Here is a 26,478-nt window from a genome sequence, read left to right on the forward strand (position 1 = left end):
TATCATTAGAAATATTCAACTACTTTTCAGTAAACTTTCAAATAATAATTTAATTTTACTGCACGATAAAAAATTAAATTTTCAATTATTATTATCGTTAAATTATTTTTTATATTTATTTAAATTATATTAAACACAAGATTATAAATAAAAAATTAAATTTCACATTATATAAAACATTTCATGAAATAATTTATCTGTTTTTATATTAATATTATAAATTTAATTCATGCAGAACATTATCTTTGATTAACTGATGTGTAAAATAATTTATTCATAGAATTAAATGCATTCATAGAATGATTATATATATATATATATATAATACAGAGAGAGATAATTAATTCAACACAAATTAATTTCTGTTTAATAGAGTGAAACTGTTCACGAACACGACAGAAGGAGAGAATACATCACAGGATTTCAGGGAAGTTCAGGAGATGCACTCGTTACGATGAATAAGGCAATTCTTTGGACTGATGGAAGATATCATCTTCAGGCAGATGAACAACTCGATTGTAAATGGACAATAATGAAAGAAGGACGCGAGGATGTATGTTTTATTTGTTAAATTAAATTATTTTTTATAATTTTCTATAAAATTTTATTCATATTCAATTATTTCAAAATGGAAATGTAGATCTCTAATGTATCAATTGAAAAGTTACTCTAGAGTTAGTAGTAAGTATTGTATCCACTTAGCGCCTGAACGTCTTGTGTCATTTTCTCAATTTCACTCCATCCTTTTTCTCCTGACTTAACCGACAGTCAATCGGATTTGTATGGAGAAGAAGCTTCAAGTGCCAACCGCCAGGGGGACTAATGAAATTTCTCCCCCAAGCGAGTTGACATATGAAATATTTATAAGGCGTGACGAGACACGGTAAAGACAAGATCATACTTCACAGGATCATTTCTGTAGTATATCTTCACGTCCTCTCTACCCAAAAGTGGAGTCGATGCAGCCACGATGATGAGCAGTAGCTCTTCTCTCTGAGCGTGAGAGGCTGCTGGCAAGATCGATTTTTTTTCGATCTTTCCAGTACTCGAGGATCGTTCGCCATTTGCAGTTTGTGCAAATGGTAATGGGAGTTTGGGCGTTCTGAGTGGTCTCTTATATTTAACAAAAAAAAAAAAAAATTCTCCATTTAATTTAAATTTTAATATTAATAATCTATTATGTTTTGCACTAATGGAAAAAACATTTTCGATCAACATAAATTAAGGATATAATTAAAATAATAAATTTGTTGTAGGTTCCTACAATAACTCAATGGTTAATAAATGAATTTAATGGTCGCAGAGCGAGGGTTGGAGCTGATCCAAAACTTATACCCGCGTTCAGGTGGAAACTTTGGGAAAAACAATTTGGTAATAAAAGTTTTCTACTATATACCACGCAAACGAAAACACTTCTTTTCTTTAGATTTATTTGAGACTACAACGAAGCAATTTTCTTCTATTTTCTCCTCAACTAATTTTCTCTATAAAATTGCTCATGTGGGAAAATGTTTTTTTTTTTTTTTTGGAAAAATAGGAAAGAAATTACCAAAATACAATAGCAAAACTTTTCTATCTAGTTGAAATCCTTTTTTTCATTTCATTATTCAATAGGTCACAACTATTATTAAATTATTTAAAAAGAATTTTATTTTAAATAGTGAACACATCAATGAGTTTGGTGCCAGTTCGTGAGAATTTAATTGACAATATTTGGAAAGTTGGGAGAAAATCCTATAGTGATTTGGCGGCATTTGTTCTTGATGATAAATATTCGGGTAAACCATGGCAGGAGAAAATAAAACAAGTGAGATTAGAAATGGAATTATCATCAGCCGATGCATTAATAATTACAGCCTTAGATGAAATTGCATGGCTTTTTAATATTCGTGGTTATGATTTGCCATATACACCTGTCCTTAGGGCATATACAATTATTACCTATGGGGCAATTCATCTTTATACACCGCGCAACAAGCTGAAACGAAGTACAGAAACTCATCTCAAAATGGATGCATGTTACCATGCAGACTGCGTCAAGTAAGTGTAATTATTACTGACGTGAAACAATTGTTATATTAAATTATAAACATGTCCTATATATATATACATGACAAGTGTCGCATCGTATATGACTCAAATTATTTCTCATGTCTTTTGGGACAGTGTGTCGAATATAATCAATATTCAAGACGGAGAATTATTAGTTCATTAAAATAAAAATAGAGTATAGATAGAAATTTTCTCTTTTATTACAAAATATATACGAAAAAAGTTCCATTTATACAAATTTATAAATTTTTTTCACAAGATATAATTTTCATTATTAAAAATTAAATTCAGATGGCATAATTACACATCATTCTGGTATGATATTTCAACAATGTCTCAAGCCTGGAATATTGTTTGGCTTCCCGCTCCTTGTGGATTTGTTCAAGGGACTTCTGCAGAAATTTTATTTTCCGTAAGTAGATAGTAAATAACAATTAAAAAAAATAATCTCTTATTATATTAAAATATTTAATTTGTCGTCCTCGAGACGTCACTTGGTTATTTTATTTATTTTTATTCACTTAAGTCCGAAACCAATTCCAGAAAATTTGCAAAACTGCCACCTATAATTTTGTTTAACGAAAGTTTTTCAAAAAAAAATAATCAATTTTAATATTAATCTTGTTATTTGATTTATTTTTATTTACTTAAGTCCGAAACCAATTCCAGAAAATTTGCAAAACTGCCACCTATAATTTTGTTTAACGAAAGTTTTTCAAAAAAAAATAATCAATTTTAATATTAATCTTGTTATTTGATTTATTTTTATTCACTTAAGTCCGAAAACAATTGCAGAAAATTTGCAAAACTGCCATCCATAATTCTTTTTAACGAAATTTATTCAAAAAAAAAATCAATTTTCAATTTCAATTTCATTTATTAACGGGACATGCCCTTTCGTACAATTTTAATATTAATCTTGTTGTTTGGTTTATTTTTATTCACTTAAGTCCGAAACCAATTCCAGAAAATTTGCCAGACTGCCACCCATAATTATTTTTAACGAAAGTTTAAAAAAAAAATAATCAATTTTCATATTAATCTTGTTATTTGATTTAATTTTATTCACTGAAGTCCGAAACCAATTCCAGAAAATTTGCAAAACTGCCACCCATAATTTCTTTTAACAAAAGTTTCTCAAAAAAATAATCAATTTTAATATTAATCTTGTTATTTTATTTATTTTTATTCACTTAAGTCCGAAACCAATTCCAGAAAATTTGCAAAACTGCCACCCATAATTTCTTTTAACGAAAGTTTTAAAAAAAAAATAATCAATTTTAATATTAATCTTGTTATTTGATTTATTTTTATTTACTTAAGTCCGAAACCAATTGCAGAAAATTTGCTAAACTGCCACCCATAATTCTTTTTAACGAAAGTTTTTCAAAAAAAAAAAAATCAATTTTAATATTAATCTTGTTGTTTGGTTTGTTTTTATTCATTTAAGTCAGAAACCAATTGCAGAAAATTTGCAAAACTGCTACGCATTGAAAATAAAATTATTTTTACATTGTTGAATTTTATGTAATTTGTTATATCAGTTGAAGAACTTGCTGTATAAAATAAAATTAATTAATGAAAATGATAAATAAATTATATTTACAATTATATATAGTTAGATAAATGTATATGTTTGTTATACCTATTGTATAGTTTGTTGATTCTCAAATAGGAGTAAATTTCTAATACAAATACAAGATGAAATTTGCTAAGTGCATTAATCTAAAGTTTCTATAAGCTTGTATTTATTTACGGTGTAATTTACACACTTGCTCTATTCCTGTGAAATGCAATCTCAGACAGGATGCTTTCTTAGACATGTTTACTATATTCTAACCCAGGATTCCGTCTGCTATGTCGGTAACTTTGATATGCAGTGATTCTTAATTTCATTCTCATATTTTTTTTCTAAATTTTAAATATTAAAATAGTCTTATTAAAAAGAAAATCCATTTTTAAAATTAAAAATATTTTTACAGTAAAAAAAGTTGATTTTCTAAGAGAAAAAAAAAAAGATTAAAAGATCAGATATATACTATGTGTATGCGATAATCCTAGGTTTTAGTTGCACCCTCGTTGAGATGTTTGCCTGTCCCTTAGGAGCTCGATGAGACCGCGTGACGAGCTGACACGCCCCAATCGACATGAAGAGAGCAATGATAACCCTTTCTAATGTCAATTTTTCTTCACCCCATAAGCTCACGATCAATATATAAGTTTAATGAATTTCAAGAGCAGACGCTGAAAAATAATTGTCCCCCAAGACAAGAATACTGCATCTTGTATATATTGCCAAGTCGTAAAATACCTCTAGACTTTCATATTTTCCGTAGCCTGGGGACGCCTTGGCGCCCGCGGCATCAAGTGAATATAAACTTTTTTTTTTGCTTGCTTTTAAATATCATGGAAACAAATTGATATTAATTTTATTTTTGTTCTTAAAAACTTTTGACGCTCAAGGGCTGAGAATTTTTATTTTGGTAACGGTTGTCATGGAAACGGTTGCTATAGTAACTGTTACCATGGCAACCATACGAGTGTACGAAGGAAGGACAGACGGACGCCAAAGCAAAAATATAAGTCTTTTTTGCCTGAGCCTAAAAATTAGATTTTGAAAATAATTGTCTATTGTTTTTTTTTGTTCAAAGATTCCAAAGGAGAAACACATGATAAAACCATCGCCAGTGATTCATCTTCGAGCAGAAAAAAATGAAATTGAAGCAATTGGTATGAGAAATTCTCATATTCGCGATGCAATTGCAATGTGTGATTTTATGTCGTACATTGAAGAACAAATGGATTACGACACAGATGGATGGGATGAGAAACAAGTTGTTAGGGCAATTGATGAATTTCGTCTTGAACAAAATTTAAGTCGTGGTTTGTCATTTCCCACAATTGTTGGATATGGACCAAATGGTGCATTACCACATTATGAACCATCAAATATATGTCGTAAAATTGGTACTGATTCAACACTTGTTATTGATTCTGGTGGACAATATGATGGTAAAAAATATCATTTTCTTTCCCTAAATTTTGTATTCATGAAAAATAATTATTTTTTTTTTAAATTATATTGTTTCGATTAGATGGAACGACTGATGTAACACGAACAATGCATTTTGGAATTCCATCTTCTGAACAAAAAGATGCATACACAAGAGTTTTAATTGGAAATATACAATTATCGTCATTAATATTTCCCGATGATCTTCGAACAGATCAAATTGATGTTCTTGCGCGTGAAGCACTTTGGAAAAAAGGAGAAGATTATATGCATGGCAGTAGTCATGGAATAGGACATTTTCTCTCGGTTCATGAATGTAAGGAATTAAATTTTAAAAATAAATTTCTTTGTAAATAAAATTATTGTTGATATATATATATGTAGAAAATAATTTTTACAGCTCCAATTAGTATATCATATCTAGGAGGAAGTGCAAATCCATCAGAATGTAATAATATTCGTTTAAAACCAGGATATTTTTTATCAATTGAACCTGGTTATTATAAAGATTTTGATTTTGGTGTTCGATTGGAAAATATTGTTGAAGTTGTTTTAGCTGATAAACCAGTAAGTATTGTTTATAAAATATTTTTGAATAGAAAATATTTCATTAATTTAAATATAATTTCAGAAACAATGGGGTAAAAATTTCTTTAAATTCCGAGAAGTTACTCTCGTTCCATATGAACCGAAATTAATAAACGTTGAAATGTTGACTTTAGCTCATGTAAGTTATATGTAAAGTAGTGTAATACGTTTAGTAAATACAGTTTCAATTAGCGTCCGATAGAGGGCTAGTGAAATCTCTCTCACAGTTGACAAATAAAAAGTATATATAAAGCGTTTTGAGTATAGTCTTTATATTTATTAACCTTCGCTTGACAAGATGCCCACCCAGGGTGGGCCAGACAAATTGAAATTGCCATATCTTCTAAAGTTTTGCCTTAATTGAATCGCAATTTTAAGTCACTGAACAAAATCTTAAGAACTTTCAAAAAATGTAAAAACAAATTTTAAAAAAAAATTTCTTCTTGATTATTTATAACTTTTATCAATGTATGTACGGATATAACCGGGATGATTCAGATATTTTTTTAATTCTATTTTACAAAAAGACTTGAAATCATGCAGACTTTTCACTATGAGTGTTTTATGATGTCAAATAATAGATATAAAAAATATTATATTGCATTTTTCATTTGTTTAAACAATTTATTGTTATTATTTATTAACTTTCTTTGTTCTGTACCTAGAAAGATGCAGTTTTTTTCTAATTTTGCAATTTATCAAGCGGAATATAATAAAAGATAGATTTGATGTAAAATTATTAATTCAACAATTGTTTAAACAATTATTGTTATTATTTACTAACTTTTTTTGTTCTGCTCCTAGAAAGATGCAGTTTTTTTCTAATTTTGCAATTTATCAAGCCGAATATAATAAAAGATAGATTAGAAGTAAAATTATTAATTCAACAATTGTTTAAACAAATAAAGTTAATAAATAACAACAATAAATTGTTTAAACAATCGTTTGAATACTAAATTCATATAAAATCTTCATGTTTATTATGTTGAGCTTGTTAAGTTGCAAAATTAGAAAAAAATTGCAACTTTCTTGGAACATTATAAAGAAAGTTAATAAATAGCAACAATTATTTGTTTAAACAATTGGTTAAATAGTAAATTCATATAAAATCTTTGTGTTATTATGTTGTGCTTGTTAAGTTGCAAAATTAGAAAAAAATTGCAATTTTCTAGCAATATTATGAAGAATGTTAATAAATAGCAACAATTATTTGTTTAAACAATTTATAATAATAGTTGTTGCAGATTGAATTATATATTTTATTTTATTTATAACCTTTGAATTAATAACTACGAAGAAAAGGTAACAAATTTATAAAATTCTTCTACTGTCATATGTATATTTGAAAAAGTTATAAATTATTAATAATAAATTGTTTAAACAAATAAAAAATCAACAAAACATTAATAAAATATATTATTTGGTAACATATAACAATTTTGGAAAAAAACTGAATGATTCTAAGTTTTTATTGCAATATACAAAGAAGAAAACATTTGGCCCACCCTGGGTGGGATCTTGTCAACCGTGTATATAAAAAGTATCCAGTCCGGCGAAGGTTAAAATACAAAAACATTTTTTAATTATATCCTTTTTTTTAAGTATATAATTTAAATTCTAAATTTTTTAAAAGTATTTTTTGTATAATTTATATAGTATATAATTTTTTTTTTTTTAATTAAGAAAATTTCTATAATTATTATTTATATTTTAAAGTAGATAATAAGATTCTTTTTTTTATATTTTAAAATACGCGTAATTGAAGAAATATTTTTTTTAAGCGTCGGTGGTTGAATCAGTACAATCGACGAATTCGAGAGGAAATTGGACGTGAATTGAAGCTTCATTTGAAAGTGAGAGCCTTTAATTGGCTGGAAAAAAAAACTCGAGTCATTCCAGAACGAGGTCCTGTCAATATGGATTTTTTCCTTGCGTCCCATTCTAACTCATTAATTCGTGAAAACACATATCAAATACTCTTTAGTATTTTTATACTTCATTATTTATTTAGTAAGTGTATTAATTTATATTATTACTAATGTTTTTTATTACATATATTTATTATTATTATTATTGATATTATTATTATTATTATTATTATTATTATTATTATTATTATTATTATTATTATTATTATTATTATTATTATTATTATTATTATTATTATTATTACTATTAATTATAATTAACACATGTTTTACTCTTGTAGGATCAATATTTTTCAACAGCAGATAACAATTATCTATATTTTAGTTGATAATTTTTCAAAAAGAAAATTATAATTATTTATATATATATGTAGTAGAAAATTCTTTCGGCTGTTGTAGTTATTAAAAACAAATAGTCGCTTAAGAATTGTCACGTCGGCTTTTTTAATTTTTATAATTTGTAGTATTATATATATATATATAGTTTGTAAAAATATTTAAAAAACAATTTATTATTCTATTTAAGATTTATTTAAGTTTATTATAAATAATTTGTTTTTTTTATCTAAGAGGTAAAAAAAATAGACTGCGCAAGAATTTTGAATTATAATTGTTTATTATTTAAGACAAATTGTGGGTAAAAATGTGTTAATTTTAAGTAGGAAATTTATAAAAAAAAAAAAAAAAATTAATAAATTTACATTTATTTTGAATTTAATTCCGAATATTTTTTTTTTATTAACATTACTTTCATTCTTTTTTAAATAAAAAAAAAATTTAATTTTCTTTTTAAATATTTTTTGCACGTTTTTTTTTTTATTTCCAATTTTTATGTCGTGTAAAACATTTTCTCTCTAAAAATAAATAAAAATAAAAAACAATTTCGCTTGTGGTTTTAATTGAACATTCCATTAATTTTGAATTTGCAAAAAAAAAAAAAAAAAACATCTTTATTGTCAAACCAGTGATTAAAATGGGCAGAGACCATGCTTTTAGAAAAGGCATTAAAAAAACTCTCTTGTTTATCAATCAATATTACGAGCGTATTGGAAAAAATATGTAATAAAATTTTTTTGTTGAAAATAATACAAAATACCTGTAACTAGAATTTCAAAAAAAAGAAGTAAAATGAAAAAAAAAAGTTTATAAAAAATTAAAGTTTGTCATTTAAAATTTTTTATTAGTTTAACAATAAAAAATAGAGAAAGAAAAAAAATGCTTTTACGCATACATGATGTTTTGAAATGTATTTTTGAATTTTCAGTGGCGTCAACTTTTTTTTGATGTGTTGTATATGTAGGATATAAAAATTGTGAATAATAAATAAAAATTGACTATAGAAATGAAATTTTTTTTTTTTTTTTTTGATATTAAGAATATAATTCATGACAGAGTGTGAGTTCGCTTTTGAAATTGTTTGAAGCGCCAAGGGATTTGTGGGTTTGGGTAATGTGGTTTTCACTTCGACCACTATCTACTGGCGCTTTTGTGAGGAATAAGTGAAGCGATTTATGTGTACCCGGTCGGTAAGCGGTTTATTGATTAAATTCAAATTCCATTAATTTCTTGGACCGAAACCATTAACGTGCAATTTCTGTTTACTAATTATTTTCCCTGACTAATTGGCTTCCTAATTAAATTACCGATCAAGTGGATTCTTAATTCACTCAATTCTAATTATTATTTATAAATCGATGAATCTTTGCTTTTAAATATTATATATATATAACATAATTATTACAAATACTAAAAAATATTTCATTTTTATTCCCCCCTTATTACTATTTTTATTTAAAAAAAAAATATAAAAATTTATTTTATTCAAAATGTGTTTTTCTTTAAGAAAAAAATCACAATATCTGGTGTTCAAATTTACAAGTATTATTTTTCTGATAAATTTTTTTTTTGTTTTCTATAAAAGAAAAAGTATATCGGATTCACTTTATACTTTAATATAGTCCATATTCCATAAAAGTGTGTATATATATATATAGCATCGTATCGTTCTCATGCTCTACCTTTCAGTGCCATAGAAGGCTTTTTTCAAAAACACATTGTTTTCCTGTGTACGAACCTTATCTTTCGTCGTTTTCGAACCAACCGAGATCCATATACAATGCATTGTTGAAACGCCTAGATAGATTGGAAATTCAGGGCTGGCTCCACATTTTTTTTTATAAAGTTTAATTTTTTTTTTTTTGGACTCGCAAAACACTTTATTTTTTGTTTTTAAATACGTAATATTCATTTTTCACTGTTTTATAATAATAATTATTTTTCATTTATATATATGTTCTATTCAAATGAAAATAAAATATTAAATGTTTTACTTGAATTTTAAAAATCGCGCCAAATGTAGAGAGAGAGGTTGAGAGAGTCTACAAGCGGATGAAAATAGGAACTAAAGAACATCAGTATAGCGTCGAGCGCCTTCAAGCGGATGAAAATATGAACTAAGCTGTAGCAGTATATTTCTATGTGAGTATTTTAATTATAAATAAAATATTAATTGTAAAAGCATGTATCAATATTTTTTATTAATGTATTTGTTTTATTAAACAACTAATTTTTCATTATAACCTCAAAAGCAGTAAAGTAAATTTAAAATTTCACCGAATTTTTGAAATTCACTTTGTAATTAACCTAAAAAATTCACAACGATTATTTTATTTCAATAAAATGAATTGTTTTTTTTTTTTGTCGAGAAAAGTAAATACGTCCCTGTGTGAAAAGCGTCTTGCATCCCAATGAAGAAAGATTTGTGCCATCGATAGTCTCTGGTAAACGAGGGTATAGCTGTATAAAATCGTCTTTATCTCACCACGTTGGCAGGGGAGTATAATATACATTTTTCTTCGGTTTACAGTGATTGTCACATTAACGAGAAAGTGAAGAAAGCAGTAACTGCACATATGGGGGGTCGGTTATAAAAAAAAAAAAACCTCTTTTATGGAAAAATGGTCCTATCTTCGTTATCTCGACTCGTCGAAGCGCTTATGTATTCATATTTCAAAACTCACGAGACATGGACCATTGTGCTATGGGTTATATATATATATATATATTATATGCAGAATGCTTCGTCTCTCGTCGAACGGTTGTGCGGCACGACCACCACCTTCTGAATTAGTAATAGCTCGGTGAGTGCGTACCAACAGAAATGTAATTTGCTACATGTATAGGCTTTTCGTTCTGATAATAGATTAGCTGTTCATAGTACCCCAAATCATGACCAAATACGTTTCGATTGGTGCCATTCAGCCATTGGTCTAACCATTTATGTGGTTACTCACTAAATTGAATTGATTGTCATTGGGAGATTTAATCATTCGCCACAACAATGAATTATCCTTTACAATGAATATTAATAAAAAAAAAAATAGTAATTTTTTTTTTTTATAGCTGGAAGAAAAATATAAATTTCTATTTAATAGATCAATTTAATAGTATCAAATACTGATATTAAAGGTGTCAGATAAGTTACACACAGTTTCCGTATGAGGGCAAGTGGTTGAAAGTTCCGGTAGACGTGTATAAGCTGCTTCCGTTTTGGTCAAAATAGTATAACGACGATCGTTGATATATATATATATATACGTGATTGCAACGGCTGGGAAATATTTCACGGGCCAATGGCTACGAATCTCTTATACGCGCGGGTACGCTTGATTCCAGTGTGGGCAAAACGTAAAATTATTCCATCGCCTTGCCAAATAGGCGATCTAAATGCGCTCAACCGACCAGAAGTGGTAATACGTTACCGGTTATTGCCAGTGGCAGCATCTTGGCGCGCGTCTTGATATCCGCCAAACGATCCTGAGGGTTTGTCGAAATAATTGCCCTACGTAATATAATGTGCAGAGCGTGTTAGATCAATTGTGACGATATAAATTGTAACGTCAGTAAAACGCGACCATTAACTGAACTAAGACAAGACGAGACACAAGGAACATTAAACACAATATAACATTTTGCGTCTACATTTTCTATTATCTATGCCCGTCACGTGAGAGTCGATCGTGCATCGAGAGACTTAACCCTTTCCATATACTCATGTGTATGTATATGCAAAATCCATGATCTACTTATAACGTTATATCTTTGTAAATATTACATATACTCTGGTACTTTGCCTTGTAGAATTTCCCCTTAAGAGCATACATTACTCTTTGATGTATATGAATACATTTCACCATTTCCATTTCTAAAATGATAATCGCAATGAAATTTTCATTATTAATATACTTCTCTATTTTGATAAATATGTAGTTTCTTTTTTCACAAGTTGTTTAAAATAAAAAAATTTTTTTTACAAATAATTTTTAAATATTCTTCTTTTTTTCAGATGCAGTTGGTTGTTTTTTAAGAAAACTAAATCGTAAGCACGAGAAAAATTATCAAACCCTAAATTATAGTTAGAATGACAAAGTCCAGCAATTTTTTTTTTCGATTTATTTAGAAGCAAAATAAAAGTAAACTATATATGTCCAACCCAATCAGAAGAGAAGAGTACTTGCTCGTTGATTGAGTAGTTGATCAATGGCATTTGTGAACGCACTAGTTGAGCTTCTAACGGGACATTGGTCTTGTGACGCTCGACATCAGTCCCGACCCATTCCCACTCAATATATATATATATATATATTGAGGATGAAATTCCAGTAGTCCAGCTCAGTCCTTAGTCATGACCTCTTCCTAGATTGAGCATTCCACAATTGGGAGAATTATTGAAGTTGAGGTCGGTATTTTATCTGGGATAGGAAAGATGAATATATATGCTAAGGTTCTGGTCGCCAGTATTTCGAGATACATGGGGACATTTCGAAGAGACACGTTACGATTTATCCCCTTCAGTATAAAATATTCAGTTTGACTTGCATTTCACAAATAAATTCGATTTACGAATTTTTCAATTGCCAAAAGAGACTCATGATTACAAAATCAGCAAATAAAAATATATCTCATTCTATTGCAATAGTGCAGCCCCCCACCTCTTTTTCCATTTTTCTAAATTTTATTTTCATTGAAAAATTATTTTTCATTTATTGATTATACAGGGATCATTATATTCTAAATTTATATAGGAGAATAAACCTTTTGTGCAGATCAGGTTTCAATTAGCAGTATATGTGTAAAACAAAATAATTAGAATTTATATACCCCTTTTTGTCGACATTTATTATACGCTAATTTTTCGATCATTAACTAATTGAATTAAATATTATTTTTAAGAATTCATTGGAAATTTCACATTTGTAATTTAATATCTCATCTGCTGTTTGAAATTCCTCTTTTTTTTGTGTTGGTTGAAAAAAACGACGTACATTGTAGAATTAGGTCCCCAGTCATAAAATGGCTCAATTACTTCGAGGTACTTATTCTTTAAAAGAAGAAATAGATGTTATTTCAATCCACTATTAGATTACAAGTTTTATTTGTAAAGGATGGTTATCTTTCTCCTCTTCAAGCAGAATTACCAGTATAAAAGTCAGTCGCAGTAAACATATCTCTTCCTTCTTATACATATGACATTCATTGTTGCAAACATTGACTTATTATAAAAACTACGAAAAAAATTCAATTTACATTTCTTTTCATGAAAAATTTGCAACCAATTTTAAACTACAATGAAATAATAAATATAGTATCTCTTTCTTAGTTTAAAATACAAAAAATTTTTTTAGCAATTTTAAAAAATAATTTTTAATAAATACAAATTGTCTGTCAAAAATTTTTTTTTTCTGCTTATTCTTTAATTTAAGGGGAATACTTTCGTGGCAAAGTTTGAAACTTTAAATGACTTAATACAAGTATCGATAAACTTGCAGTCGTAATACTTGCAATATCCAACGGCAGCTGGAAAACAGTAATTACCGTTTCCTTCTCTCTCTCTTTTTTTTTTTGTTTCTTTTTCCTTACACGGAAGACTAATATACCGGCAAAACTTGAACTCCCGAACTTCTCAACTCGTACTTGAAAACCTCCTGTGTAAGTAAGAAATTATATTTCGTTCACTCTCGGGTTTCTGTTTGTTTTACTTGCCTAACTTAGACTGTTCTCTTTTTTTTTTTTTTTAATCATTTTTCTTTTGGATAATTGACAGAAAGTATACGATAATGTTACGACGGGGAATATAATTCGATTCATAATGAAAAAAAAAAATAATATAAAAATAAAAAAAAAGGTACAAAAAATATAATTGATGAAAGCGATACCATGATAATATAACACTTTTTTATATCTGTACATTTTTAGATTAAAAAAAAAAGTTCTTTGAAAAACATAACTTTTTGGTTCTGCTTTTGTAAATTTACTTTTTATACAAACGGATAAGATAAAATAGAGTGAGTGAGATAAAATATTTCTGAAATGTAATATTTAATGTGAATATATAAAATTTTTGATGTTCTTTGATATATAAAATCTTCACTGAGCAATATTTATTATTTAAAACATATATACAATTTTTATTTCTCTATAAAAATACATTATTAATTAAAAACTTGTAGAATAATAAAATTATATTTCCTCGATACAAATTTTAATTGATGATTTAATTCATTATATTTTATAATAATAATCGAAAATGATAAGAGGCACTTGATGTTTCAGAGGGAGATTATGAGAAATATATGCGATTATTGATAATAATTTGCAATGTACAAGTGAAAATTAATTTATTAATAATTCTCAATATAATTTATTGTTATAAGTTTTTGGTTTAAAGTGTGAAAAACAATGATGTCTATAACATACCCTTAAATCAAATTGTCACGTTTTTCTGGTGCAATAAATTTTTTTTTCTCCTCTACTGTCATATATATATATATAAAATGGAAGTGTCACTACAGACTCATAGGTAATCGAACAATAATTTCATCAAGTGGTAGGTGTGACGTAAGAAACGATTTCAGAGACGGAGAAATTTTTCGCTTCAGCTGCGCTTTATGGCGCAAAAGACAAGAGGAAAGTAAAGAGAGTAAACGTGACGCTAGGTGACGCCTCTTGGTAACGTAGTTGGGTGATCGAGAGGGTCGAATAAGGGATAGAAAATCTAACGTACGCTACACACGTAGATTGTACGTGACGAGTCCTCAATCGAGCAGTTTGCACCCTTCCTTCCTCCCTCACCGAGAGCAAAGCAACGCGACGTCGACGACTCTACGCTCACACTGGAAATATACCTTTTTCCCCCACCACCTATTCTGTGAGGCAGTCATTTTCCCCTTTCTTCTTCTTCTTCTTCTTCTTCTTCTTCTTCTATATTTGTTTCACACAACCTTGGAAAATATACCAAGTTTGATATTACACCTTTCCTCTATACACGAAACAAGAGCTAGCCGCACATCTGCGACTAAGTATATTCAAAAAGTTAACAGTGTAGAATGCTAGTTTCTTATTTCTGTTCAAGGAGCCACGCTACCGAAAAGCTCTTATCTTACCCGCTTTTATATTCCACTCGCATTGTCTTTTCACTGGTGCCTTCACAACGTGAAATTAGGTCTGAAATTACGGAAAACTTTATATATATATATATATACTGTCTTATCGAATTCACATTGGCGCAATTGTGAGCTAAAAAGAATTTCTAACACTTTCAAGTTTGCTTTCAAAACCTTCCGAGAAATTTTTTTTTAACTTAAAGTCTGAGTATAGTAATTTTGTTAAGCACTTTTTCTTTAATCCAACAAAAAAAAATTTTATTTAACTGATTGAACACAAATTTTTTGCTTTAGAAGAATTTTATTATCGATGAGGAACATCATCAAAATCTTAACAGAGCAAGAATTATCATTACAATCAGGAGTTGAAATATGAACAGTTCCTGCCCATAATTAGGGACACAGCAGTGATCCTTTTTCATACATCTTACTTCTAAATTTTAAAGAAAAGTCATAAATACTTTTTATCCAAAATCTTTTTACAAAAATCGTCTTTACATTTCTTGTTGCAGTGGAATGCTGACATTCTTTATTATCAAGACTTGCTTCAGGATACTCTCTTTCAAAGATCAATTTTATAACTCTAAATATTTACCTAAATAAACTTGTAAATCAAAAATCTTCCAAAGAAAGTTCATTTTTACAGAACTTTATGCAGAATCGGTTTAAGTAAAAACAGTGAAGAAATAAATTTTGCAAAAAGCAAACTTACGATACTTTGGTTAAAAGAACAAAAATTATTATTGTCTCTTACAAAAAGTAAATTAATCGACGAATATAAGATAAGAACCAATACCAGTATTTAAAAATCTTTTTTCCAAACCATAAAATTAAATCTCTATAATAAAAAATTTCTATTTACTAATATAATAAACCTGTTAACTATCCTCATTATTAGAATTATATATTTTTTTTTAAATGCAGTAATAATCTTAATATTTTATTAAAAGCAGTATATAGTAGAAGCAGCAGAAGCAAAAGAGAGAAAATTAGAAAGCTTTTTCTTGTGTTTTTTTTTTAAAATAAAATAGCAGTAACGAAATTATTATTATTTTTTCTTTTTTTTTTTTGTTGAGAAGCAGACTCTCCCTAGTAAATTAGCTATTAAGTGTGGGAAGCAGACTGTGTTGGGTGGGGAAAAAGGGGGTTTTTGAGGGAGTTCAACAAGTCAAGGATCGCCCTCCAGGTATAAAATGTGCGTTCTCTTTTCTCGATGTTCACTATATATATATATATATACCATCAGTTTTCCTTCAACACACTTATGGCTCTTCGAAGTCCTTCAAAGATTAAAGGCATACTCATAAAGTCGTTGAGAAACTCAAAAATCTTCTATTCATGCAAAAATTGCATACAATGCACTTCTCGACCCCAACTTTTTTTTTTTCTACCGAAAAAAAAGTCGAAACACATTCGCCTTTTAATTTAGTGTATTTTTCCAAACCCTTAGAAAGAACAAAAGAAAAAAACCGTTTACTGTTGAATTGTATCTCTTAAATTATTATTAATGTACATAAAATAACAATCCCCTTTTATTTGATTAATCACGTCTATCATGATTGGTTCATTGCACACAAGAGGAAAAAAAAAAAAACATTATTTGCGAATAAATTTTTTCTCGCAATTGGTTCCAGCCATCATGGAGTGGGGGGTGTATGTTGAAGCAAAGGTGAATTTTAATTTTTGTGGGAATTTTTTTTTTTTTTTCAAATTTTCACATGTGAAATGACTGACAATGAGAATAGATTTCATTTGAACAAAAATGAACATTTCCTCACGTCTTCAAATATCTTTTTCAATACGACGTTCAAATCACGTACTATCATAAAAGAACCGAGAATCGTTTAGATATTTGAATGGATTAAATAGTGCGTTACTGGATTTTTTTTTCTTTTTTTTTTTTTTTTTGAAAATGGACCAATTGGCAAAGGAAATAATGCCTGCTGGTTCCCAAAAACTACATGATTTACACTTTAAGGAGAGCGTGTATTTAAATTTTTTTTATGAATTCTCAATATTTGCAATACTGCAGTAGAGAAGAGAGATTAAATTTATTTTGAATGCAGTAAAACGACATTTAGAAGAGAAATATATATTTATATATATATATAAAATAATGGTATTCTCATAGAAGGTTAACAAGAGGTGGAAAGGGTGGTGGGAGGGGGGGGGGGGTGGAAAACCACAGAACCTCTGTGCAAACCACCATTACTACCACTTTGACTCGATTAGGTTTTCCCTTCAGCAATCTATATACAAAATGAAAGCCAATGTTCTGCACCAATTGTGAAATTATCATTTTTCTAATATAAAAAACAATATAATATCGAAATTAAATTTTCTACTATCATTCATATTTGATTTTTGCATTTGAAATCGAATTTCAATTTCGTTTATATTCAATATCAATAAATTACTGTTTACTGTGAAATTTTTTTGGAAACTTTTTAGTTTTGTAGTTTTTTTCACCTTTTAAACATGAAAAAAAAAATTTGAAGGTCAAATCAAGGTCATTCAAGGTCAAATCAAGGACATTCAAGGTCAAGCAAGGTCATTCAAGGTTATTTGAAGGTCAAATCAAGGACAATCAAGGTCATTTTAAGGTCAAGTTAAGGTAAATCAAGGTTATTTAAAGGTCAAGGTCATTAATAAGTCAACTCAAGGACATTCAAGGTCATTTTAAGGTCATTTTAAGATCAAGTCAAGGTAAATCAAGGTTATTTGAAGGTCAAGGTCATTAATAAGTAAACTCAAGGACATTCAAGGTTATTTGAAGGTCAAATCAAGGACAATCAAGGTCATTTTAAGGTCAAGTTAAGGTAAATCAAGGTTATTTAAAGGTCAAGGTCATTAATAAGTCAACTCAAGGACATTCAAGGTCATTTTAAGGTCATTTTAAGATCAATTCAAGGTAAATCAAGGTTATTTGAAGGTCAAGGTCATTAATAAGTAAACTCAAGGACAATCAAGGTTATTTGAAGGTCAAATCAAGGACAATCAAGGTCATTTTAAGGTCAAGTTAAGGTAAATCAAGGTTATTCGAAGGTCAAGGTCATTAATAAGTCAACTCAAGGACATTCAAGGTCATTTTAAGGTCATTTTAAAATCAAGTCAAGGTAAATCAAGGTTATTTGAAGGTCAAGGTCATTAATAAGTAAACTCAAGGACAATCAAGGTTATTTAAAGGTCAAATCAAGGACAATCAAGGTCATTTTAAGGTCAAGTTAAGGTAAATCAAGGTTATTCGAAGGTCAAGGTCATTAATAAGTCAACTCAAGGACATTCAAGGTCATTTTAAGGTCATTTTAAAATCAAGTCAAGGTAAATCAAGGTTATTTGAAGGTCAAGGTCATTAATAAGTAAACTCAAGGACATTCAAGGTCATTTTAAGGTCAAGTCAAGGACATTCAAGGTTATTTAAATGTCAAGTCAAGGACAATCAAGGTGATTAGAAAGTCAAATCAAGCTTATTCAAGGTCATTATAAGGTCAGGTGAATGTCATTCTAGGTTATTTGAAGGTCAAGGTCATTTATATGTTAACTCAAGGACATTCAAGGTCATTTTAAGGGCACATCAAGGACACTTGTTTTTTCAAGCGGATAAATGTTCACTGGAAGCATATTTTTTTTATTTCTAGTCCTGAAATACAAAAAAAATGAAGAGTGGATAGAGAAAAAGAAAATCAAATCTGATTAGGCCAGGACATGTTGAAGGTTAAAATTTTTTTTAGTTTTGTTATTTTTTGCTCGAAAATTGATTACTATTATTTATGTATGTTGTATATATATATATATACAAAAGAGAAATTTATATATCATTAACAAAATGGTATTAGGTGTTATTAACTTCTAATTAAAAAAAGCCTTTTAATGACCATCTCTCTAGGGGAAGATAAAGTTGAGGTTCATGGCGCAATTCCAATGAACTAGGGGTACCAAGGGTGATAAGAGTGTAGTATGATAGTTTCTGATGCTCGTTTAATAATAATGATATATAGCCGAGGCCTCGGTTAAGAGAGAAGCGAAGCTTGTGTATAGTCCTAACAGTTTCTCAAGGGAAATCTTCAAGAAAATTAGTGGCCAAGTGGGACGTAGTTTGGAAAGAAATGAAAGCAACCATATATATATATATATATGTGTGTGTATGTGCCGAGAGATAAGAAAAGAATTATCTAATTATTAATAATACGTAAGAAAAGTACACGTATAAGACTTCGATAGATGAAATTTTTTTTTCAAAGAAGATTATTTTATAAAAATCCATAAAAGAATTAGGTTACATGTTACTCACGATAAAAAGCCTTTAAAAGTATATAAAATATTCAGTATTAAGAAGAAAAAAAAATTATTTTTTTTTTCACAATATTAAATGTAAATTTTTAAATATATTACATAATATTCTTTTTTTATAATCCTTTTTTTAATATTATTAAATTAAATTTATATTTATGTTAATTTTATAAAAATGTTTTTTTTTTATATTAAACTTGATTATTATTATTTTTTTTTTAAATTTTCATATCATATTATGAATTATATGAATGTTTTATCATAATAGTGGAGAAAATTTATCATTATTAATTATTAAAATTTAATTATATAATTAGACTTAATATGTACATTATATATCTATTATTCATTTAGTTTATTACGTGTATTTAATTACTTTAATTCAATCTAACAATATATATATATATGTATATGATTTAATTCTTGCGGACAATGAATTATATGCCGAGTATGATGTATTCGTAATATTAATTATTTAGAGGATTATTTTTAAATTATTAAATGGATAATAATGTAATAAGCTTATTCAAAATTTTTTCGATTTATTACATATCAAATTAAGACAATCTTGTTTTTAAATTTCTTTCATACTAAATATTGGAGATATTTTATTATTTATACGTTACATTCATATCTGATTTTGTCAATATTTATAAAAATTTTTTATTTCAGTAGTGAAAGTCAATATAAGTTAGAAATGTTTTCTATTTCTAGTAGTATGAGTCAATTTTGGTCAGGCTGTACTTTTTTACTTTTTTCTTTCTGAAATCAGTGGTATAGGGCGGTTTAAGTCAAACGAAACAGTTAAAAATTTGTCTAATGTTTAAAATAAGTAGTAAAAGTGTATTTTAGTCAGAAGTTTGAAAAATTTGTATCTATTACAAGTAGTATGAGGCAATTTTAGTCAGACTGAGTTTTATTTAAAATTGTGTAATTTTAGTATTAGTAGTTAATGTCGTTTTTAGTCAGACAAAATTTTCAGTTTTAGTAGATAAAGACTGATTTAGTCAGACAGAAGAGTAAAATTTTTCAGTAGTATAAGTCTGTTTCAGTCAGACGATATTTATTCTAAATTATTTTCTGTTTCAGTAGTATAAGACAAGTTTACTCAGACAAAACATTGTTGAATTCGTGCATATTTTGGTTTAGTAGTAAAAGACAGTTTTATTCAGACCAAGCATGGTTCAATTAATACATTTATTAGTATAAGTAGTTAAATACGGATATGGTCAGACAAAAGAGTTGACATTCGTTCAAGTAGCATAAGTTTATTGCAGTTAGACAAGATTTAATTTTTTTACCCTATAAGTAGTATAAGTTAATTTTAGTCAGACCAAAAAATGTTAAATTACAATTTTTTGGTATCAGTAGCAAAAAACAGTTTCAGTCAGACAAAACTATTGAATTCATCTACTTTTTGTATCAGTAGTAAAATACGGTTTTAGTCAGACAAAACTTTATTGAATTGATCTACTTTTTGTGTCAGTAGTAAAATACGGTTTTAGTCAGACAACACTACGATAAATTTTTTTAATTTCTCCTCTAGTAGTAAAAGTCAGTTTCTGTCAGACACAATTTGTTGAATTTGTCTATTTTTAGTGTCAGTAGTAAAGTACCGTTTTAGTCAGACAAAAATACTCCTACTTCATTTTATTTCTGCTTCAGTAGTTAAAGACATTTTTAGTCAGACCAAACATAAGTTTTGTTTATTTTTAAGCGTCAGTAGTACACGACAGTTACAGTCAGACAAAACTTTGTTGAGTTCTTCTAATTCGGATTCAGTAGTAAAAGTTTGCTTTTAGTCAGACAAAAATAATGAAAAATTTCTATATTTTAACAAATAGTATAAATCATTTTTAGTCAAAGATTTTGTTATTGTTTAGTTTTTCGTTGTTGACATTACTAAAAGATAAATCACGTAAGTAAAAAAAAAGTTATCTTAATTCTGAAAAATATCATTATTATAGAAAAAAGGTTACATTTTTGATGACGATGGTTAAATAAAGGAGAAATTGAAAAAAAATATAATTCTTTACATAAGGATTTCATTATATAGTAGAGGTTCTCAAACAATGGAGTGTTTACCAGCGGCTTTGATCCGTCGGACGGTTTACTCTACAAATAAAGTCATTGCGATCAAAAAAAAAAAAATTAACTTTTCAATTTATTTAATTTTCTTATTCAATATAATGTATCTGATTTGGTTATTTTTTATTCTTTTTCGCAAATTTTTCAAAGTCAGATTTTTAAATTTGAATTTTTTTTTTTAAAATTTAATTATATTTGAAAAAAATTATTGGAATTGATAATATAATTTATTGAAATTTAAAAAAAATGAAGTTTCAATAACAATTTTTTTTTGTTTATTTTGCAGGAATATATTTACAATGTTAAAAAGTGGATTTACATTTTTTTTTTTTGGAATATAGTTGCTGTAAAAGATGAAAATTAGAATTTTTTTTTTTTGACCCATGAAAATGTAAAATATATTGGATTATATATCATGTCCCTACTATTTTCAACCACAGGGCTTTCAAGGCAAGCTTTTAATATCGCTTAAATCCAGTGGTACAGTGTATAGCTGAAGGCGTTGTTTGACATGGTCGGCAAAGCAGAAAACCGCAAAAGATCCACGAGCCTCAGGGCAATGCTTCTCTATTTTATTAAGAGCCCTGCAGACAGAAAGAGAGAGAGAGAGAGAGAGAGAGAGAGACATTTTTCTTGCCTGAATTCTCAGGGGTTCACCAATCGAGTATCATCTACTTCTATAAACGAAAAACGAAAAAGAGAAAAAAAAGAGAGAGAGAGAGAGAGAGAGAGTACTCTCGTGACAGTGGTCGCGGTCGTGGTCGCGGTCGCGAAACGGGCAACCCTTTTTTTTAACTATATAGTCTCGTTCAGAGAGTAGAAACTTGACTGCGCGTTAGGAAAAAAAAAGTAGTGGGGAGAAATGGAACTATGGTGACATAGGAAAAGAAAAGTGGGGAGAGCTATATTTGAGAGTGGGGAGGAAGAGAGAGATTCCGAGAAGGAATACAGGAGAGAGCTTTTACGCATGCGCTTCACCGATCGATGTCCGTTTTCACTGGTGTTGTATGTATAAAGCTCTCTCCACTCATCGTTCCAACGTTAGTTTAGCGAATGCATCTGGAAGATGCACCGTGTTGCGATAGGCACATTTTTTGCGCCTATCGTCTATTATTCGTCGTTGACCGGCGTCAACATTTCTTCAGATTCTCGTTTCTCGCGCCATAGGCGCCGCTTCCAACACTTATTTGCACTTTTTCTTTTTTCCTCACAAATCGCCTTACACATGATTAAAGCACCCGATAGGAACTAATTTTTACAATAAAAAAAATTATCCATGGAAATTTATTTTTCTTTTATCCGTGTTTAGTGAGTGCAACTGGATTTGATAATATACAATCAATTTTTCTTGTAGTTTATAGTGTGAACAATTTGTTTGTTTTTTTTTTTGAAATAAACATTTTTTCATGATTCGATATAAACGCAATAGAAAGAGAAGATAGAGGAAGATTTGCAAAAAAATTTCAAATATCTTTTTTAAATAACAAATTGAAAAATAATTTTTTGAAAAAATATTTTTTCAAATAAAAACACCATATCTTTAAAATTTTCAAAAAAAATTAAAAATTTTTTTTTTTTGTAATTATTTTGATTCTCATAAATTATCTATGATATTCGCAAAAAAATTTATCATGATTTTAAGAATCTAAAAGGAAAATAATCTTGATGGGAAAAGGCCATAAAAAGTGATTAAGAGACTATTAGGATATGGTCACAATACATATAGGGAGTTATATATGATAAATATCAAACGAGGGGTTCTCTAAATCCAAATCAACAAAAAAAAAAAAATTTGTGATTTACGAACATAGAGAAAATAAAAACGTGATTAAAATTTTGGAAATTTTTTTTTGTGTAGATAATATAAAAATAATATTATAAAAAATTAAATTCATATTCATCGGTAATTTATTATTAATCAAAGGGGATAAAATTGGGAAATTAAAACTGGAAGGCCAATATCAAAAACATTTTAAAATAAATGATGAAAAAATTTTCTTATTCCCAGTGGAGAAATTAAGTGATTTTTGTATTTTTTTGAAAGTGGTGATTAGCAAAATCGCAAAACCGTGTTGGTGTCGTAACCGAACGAGAAAGCCCGTAAGATCCGCGAAGGTTGTGCAACAAGTTAGGAGAGGGTTGCCTCCACCATCGCGATGTGATATGGATATCCTAGCAGTAGCCTGCGCTCTTGTAGCGACGGCCCTGTACTTCAACACCCTCTACGCAGGATTCGTTTACGACGATCGGTGAGTATCTCTTTCTCACACACACACACACACACTCATTTATGAAATAGACGATGATGACTCTCACTCACTTGAATATAAAAAAAAAAAAGAAAAAAAAAACCACCTCTCAAAATACTACTCACTCATTCTCAAGTACTACTAAACATTGAAATATATAAGCTTTTTCCAGAGATAGATAGAGAGAGAGAAAAGAGAGAGAGAGATAAAGTAAAGCTTGATATTTTATTACCGCTGGCATTTGCAGTTCATAAATTTTACCGAAAAGAGAGAGAAAGAGAGCGAGAGAGGTGAAAATTACATTCGACTTTACCATTGTCAAAAATATAAAAAAAGATTTTTAATCGTATAAAACAAGATTAAAATTAACAAACAGCAAATTAGTAGTAAAAGTCTATTTTAGTCAGACTTAACAAATATTGAAATTAAAAGTTTTTAACTAAATTCAACATTGTGTATCAAAATTACATTGCACTTTTGAAAGTCTTTTTCTTTCTCTATCAGTAGTATAAGCCAATTTTAGTCAGACCGAACTTTATTCAAATTGTGTAATATTTAGTATTAGTAGTTAATGTAGTTTTTAGTCAGACAAATTTTTTTAGTTTCAGTAGATAAAGACTGATTTAGTCAAACAGAAGAGTAAATTTTCTTTTCAGTAGTATAAGTCTGTTGCAGTCAGACAGTATTTTTTCATTCTTTTAAGTTTCAGTAGTAGAAGACAATTTTACTAAGACCAAACATTGTTAAATTCGTGCATATATAGGTTCAGTAGTAGAAAACAGTTTTAGTCCAAGAATTGTTCAATTCATTTATTTTTTAGTCTAAGTAGTTTAAAACGTATTTGGCCAGCCAAAAGAGATAAAATTATTTTAAGTAGTAGAAGCATGTTCCAGTCAGACAATATTATTATTTCTTTCTCTATCAGTAGTATAAGCCAATTTTTGTCAGACCGAACTTTATTCAAATTGTGAAATATTTAGTATTAGTAGTTAATGTCGTTTTTAGTCAGACAAAATTTTTAGTTTCATTATATATACTGAAACAGACAGAAGAGTAAAAATTCTTTTCAGTAGTATAAGCCTGTTGCAGTCAGACAGTATTTTTTCATTCTTTTCAGTTTCAGTAGTAGAAGACAATTTTACTAAGACCAAACATTGTTAAATTCGTGCATATATAGTTTCAGTAGTAGAAGAAAGTTTTAGTCAGACCAAGAATAGTTCAATTCATTCATTTTTTAGTCTAAGTAATTTAAAACGGATTTGATAAGACAAAAGAGATAAAATTGTTTTAAGTAGTAGAAGCATGTTCCAGTCAGACAATATTATTTTTCCTTTCTGTATCAGTGGAAGAATGCAATTTTATTAAGACGAAATTGAATTCGTGTTATTTTAGTGTCAGTAGTTAAATACGATTATAGTCAGACAAAATAGCTTAACATTTAAGTAGTAGAAAAAGTATTTTAAGGAAAATTATTTTTTAAATTGCTTATCTTGTATTAGTATTAGTATATATATATATATATATATATATATATATATATATATATATATATATATATATAATCAAGACTGGCTTCTGCTATTGATTGATGTGTTTGTGACAATGCTACTAGGATCATTAGCGATATCTCAATTTCCATAATTATCTTGTATTCGCTCTAATGATGCAATAATCGTAATATTATAGTCATTACAAAAGCCAATACAAGAATCATTGTAATCGTGTAATTGCACTTTAAACTTTATATATAATTTACAAATTATATTATAATAAAACTAGTCATTTTAATGATAGCTAAACTATTTTAATGATACCACAACAAATGTAATATGTTACTAAAACATCATTTTAATGATACCAGAGCAAATGTAATGATACAAGAATATCATTTTAATGATTCCATAAGAATGGTAATGATAATTTTCCCTTGAATATCATTGTAATGATTCGATAATCATTGTAATGATTCCATAATCATTGTAATGATACAAATCATTGGAAATAATACCAGAATCATAACACCAAAATCATTGAAAATGATACCGCACAATATTGTAATGAATTCTAAATAATATTCCACAATGACAGTATATAATCGTAATGATACATATATCACATATATATTGTAGACTGTAATAATACACCGCAACACTAGGAATGACAAAAAAAAATTTATTATAATGATACCACAATTATTAGTATCTAGCGCATGATAATGACACCACAGAAATTGTAATATCACTACAACTATCCTTTGTGCGTGATACCACATTTATGATGCCTACTAAAACTGTTGCAAATGATACCATGCATATTTTAATATGATACCAAAATATTATTATAATCTAATTTTAATAACATCATTTTACATTTTTAATTGCATACAATTAATTTCACTGAATTTTTGATATAACAATTATTATAGAGGGGGAAAAAAAAGAGTAAATGATGGTAAATTTATAATTAGTAATAACATCGATTTGAGTTAGATGAAAAAATTTTTATTTCTATATTTTGATAAGTAGAAGTCATTTTTAGTCAGACAATACTTTGTGAATACTCCCTTTTTGCATTAGTAGTATAAGTCATTTTTACTCAGACAATACTTTGTTAATTTTTTTTGCATTAGTAGAATAAATCATTTTTAGTCAGACAATACTTTGTGAATTATCCCTTTTTGCATTAGTAGTATAAGTAATTTTAAGTCAGACAATACATTTTTCCTTCTGCATTAGTAGTATAAGTCATTTTTAGTCTGACACAACACTTTTATAATTGTTTTCCTATATATTTAAGTAGTAAAAATCGTTATTAGTCAGACAATACTT

The 26,478-nt window shown here is 28.0% G+C and overlaps 3 protein-coding genes and 1 non-coding gene across 4 annotated transcripts in view; all 4 read left to right on the plus strand.

The window, feature by feature from the left end:
* LOC127287716 (xaa-Pro aminopeptidase 1-like) overlaps window positions 1-8,177 on the plus strand; it is a 31,693-nt gene extending 23,516 nt beyond the window's left edge. Inside the window, exons 3-12 of the mRNA XM_051314798.1 lie at window positions 374-553; window positions 1,257-1,371; window positions 1,662-2,040; window positions 2,344-2,464; window positions 4,704-5,064; window positions 5,148-5,381; window positions 5,466-5,632; window positions 5,697-5,792; window positions 7,435-7,663; window positions 7,863-8,177. Of these exons, the coding sequence (XP_051170755.1) occupies window positions 374-553; window positions 1,257-1,371; window positions 1,662-2,040; window positions 2,344-2,464; window positions 4,704-5,064; window positions 5,148-5,381; window positions 5,466-5,632; window positions 5,697-5,792; window positions 7,435-7,663; window positions 7,863-7,888 (1,908 nt within the window). The 3' untranslated portion in view covers window positions 7,889-8,177. The remainder of the gene's footprint in view (window positions 1-373; window positions 554-1,256; window positions 1,372-1,661; window positions 2,041-2,343; window positions 2,465-4,703; window positions 5,065-5,147; window positions 5,382-5,465; window positions 5,633-5,696; window positions 5,793-7,434; window positions 7,664-7,862) is intronic.
* The window catches only part of LOC127287721 (uncharacterized), a 277,776-nt gene that overhangs the window by 8,879 nt on the left and 242,419 nt on the right, over window positions 1-26,478 (plus strand). The window lies entirely within an intron of this gene.
* On the plus strand, window positions 892-1,111 carry LOC127287805 (small nucleolar RNA U3). The gene has a single exon (XR_007843936.1). It is a non-coding gene; the product is annotated as a small nucleolar RNA U3 (small nucleolar RNA).
* Window positions 22,429-26,478, plus strand: part of LOC127287715 (protein O-mannosyl-transferase TMTC2) — a 127,010-nt gene continuing 122,960 nt past the window's right edge. The window contains exon 1 of the mRNA XM_051314797.1: window positions 22,429-23,650. Coding sequence (XP_051170754.1) covers window positions 23,565-23,650 — 86 coding nt within the window. The 5' untranslated portion in view covers window positions 22,429-23,564. The remainder of the gene's footprint in view (window positions 23,651-26,478) is intronic.

The sequence above is a fragment of the Leptopilina boulardi genome, unplaced genomic scaffold (genome assembly GCF_019393585.1).
Source record: "Leptopilina boulardi isolate dan_hultmark-lab unplaced genomic scaffold, ZJU_Lbou_2.1 LbouV2_372, whole genome shotgun sequence".
Classification (NCBI taxonomy): Eukaryota; Metazoa; Arthropoda; class Insecta; order Hymenoptera; family Figitidae; genus Leptopilina; species Leptopilina boulardi.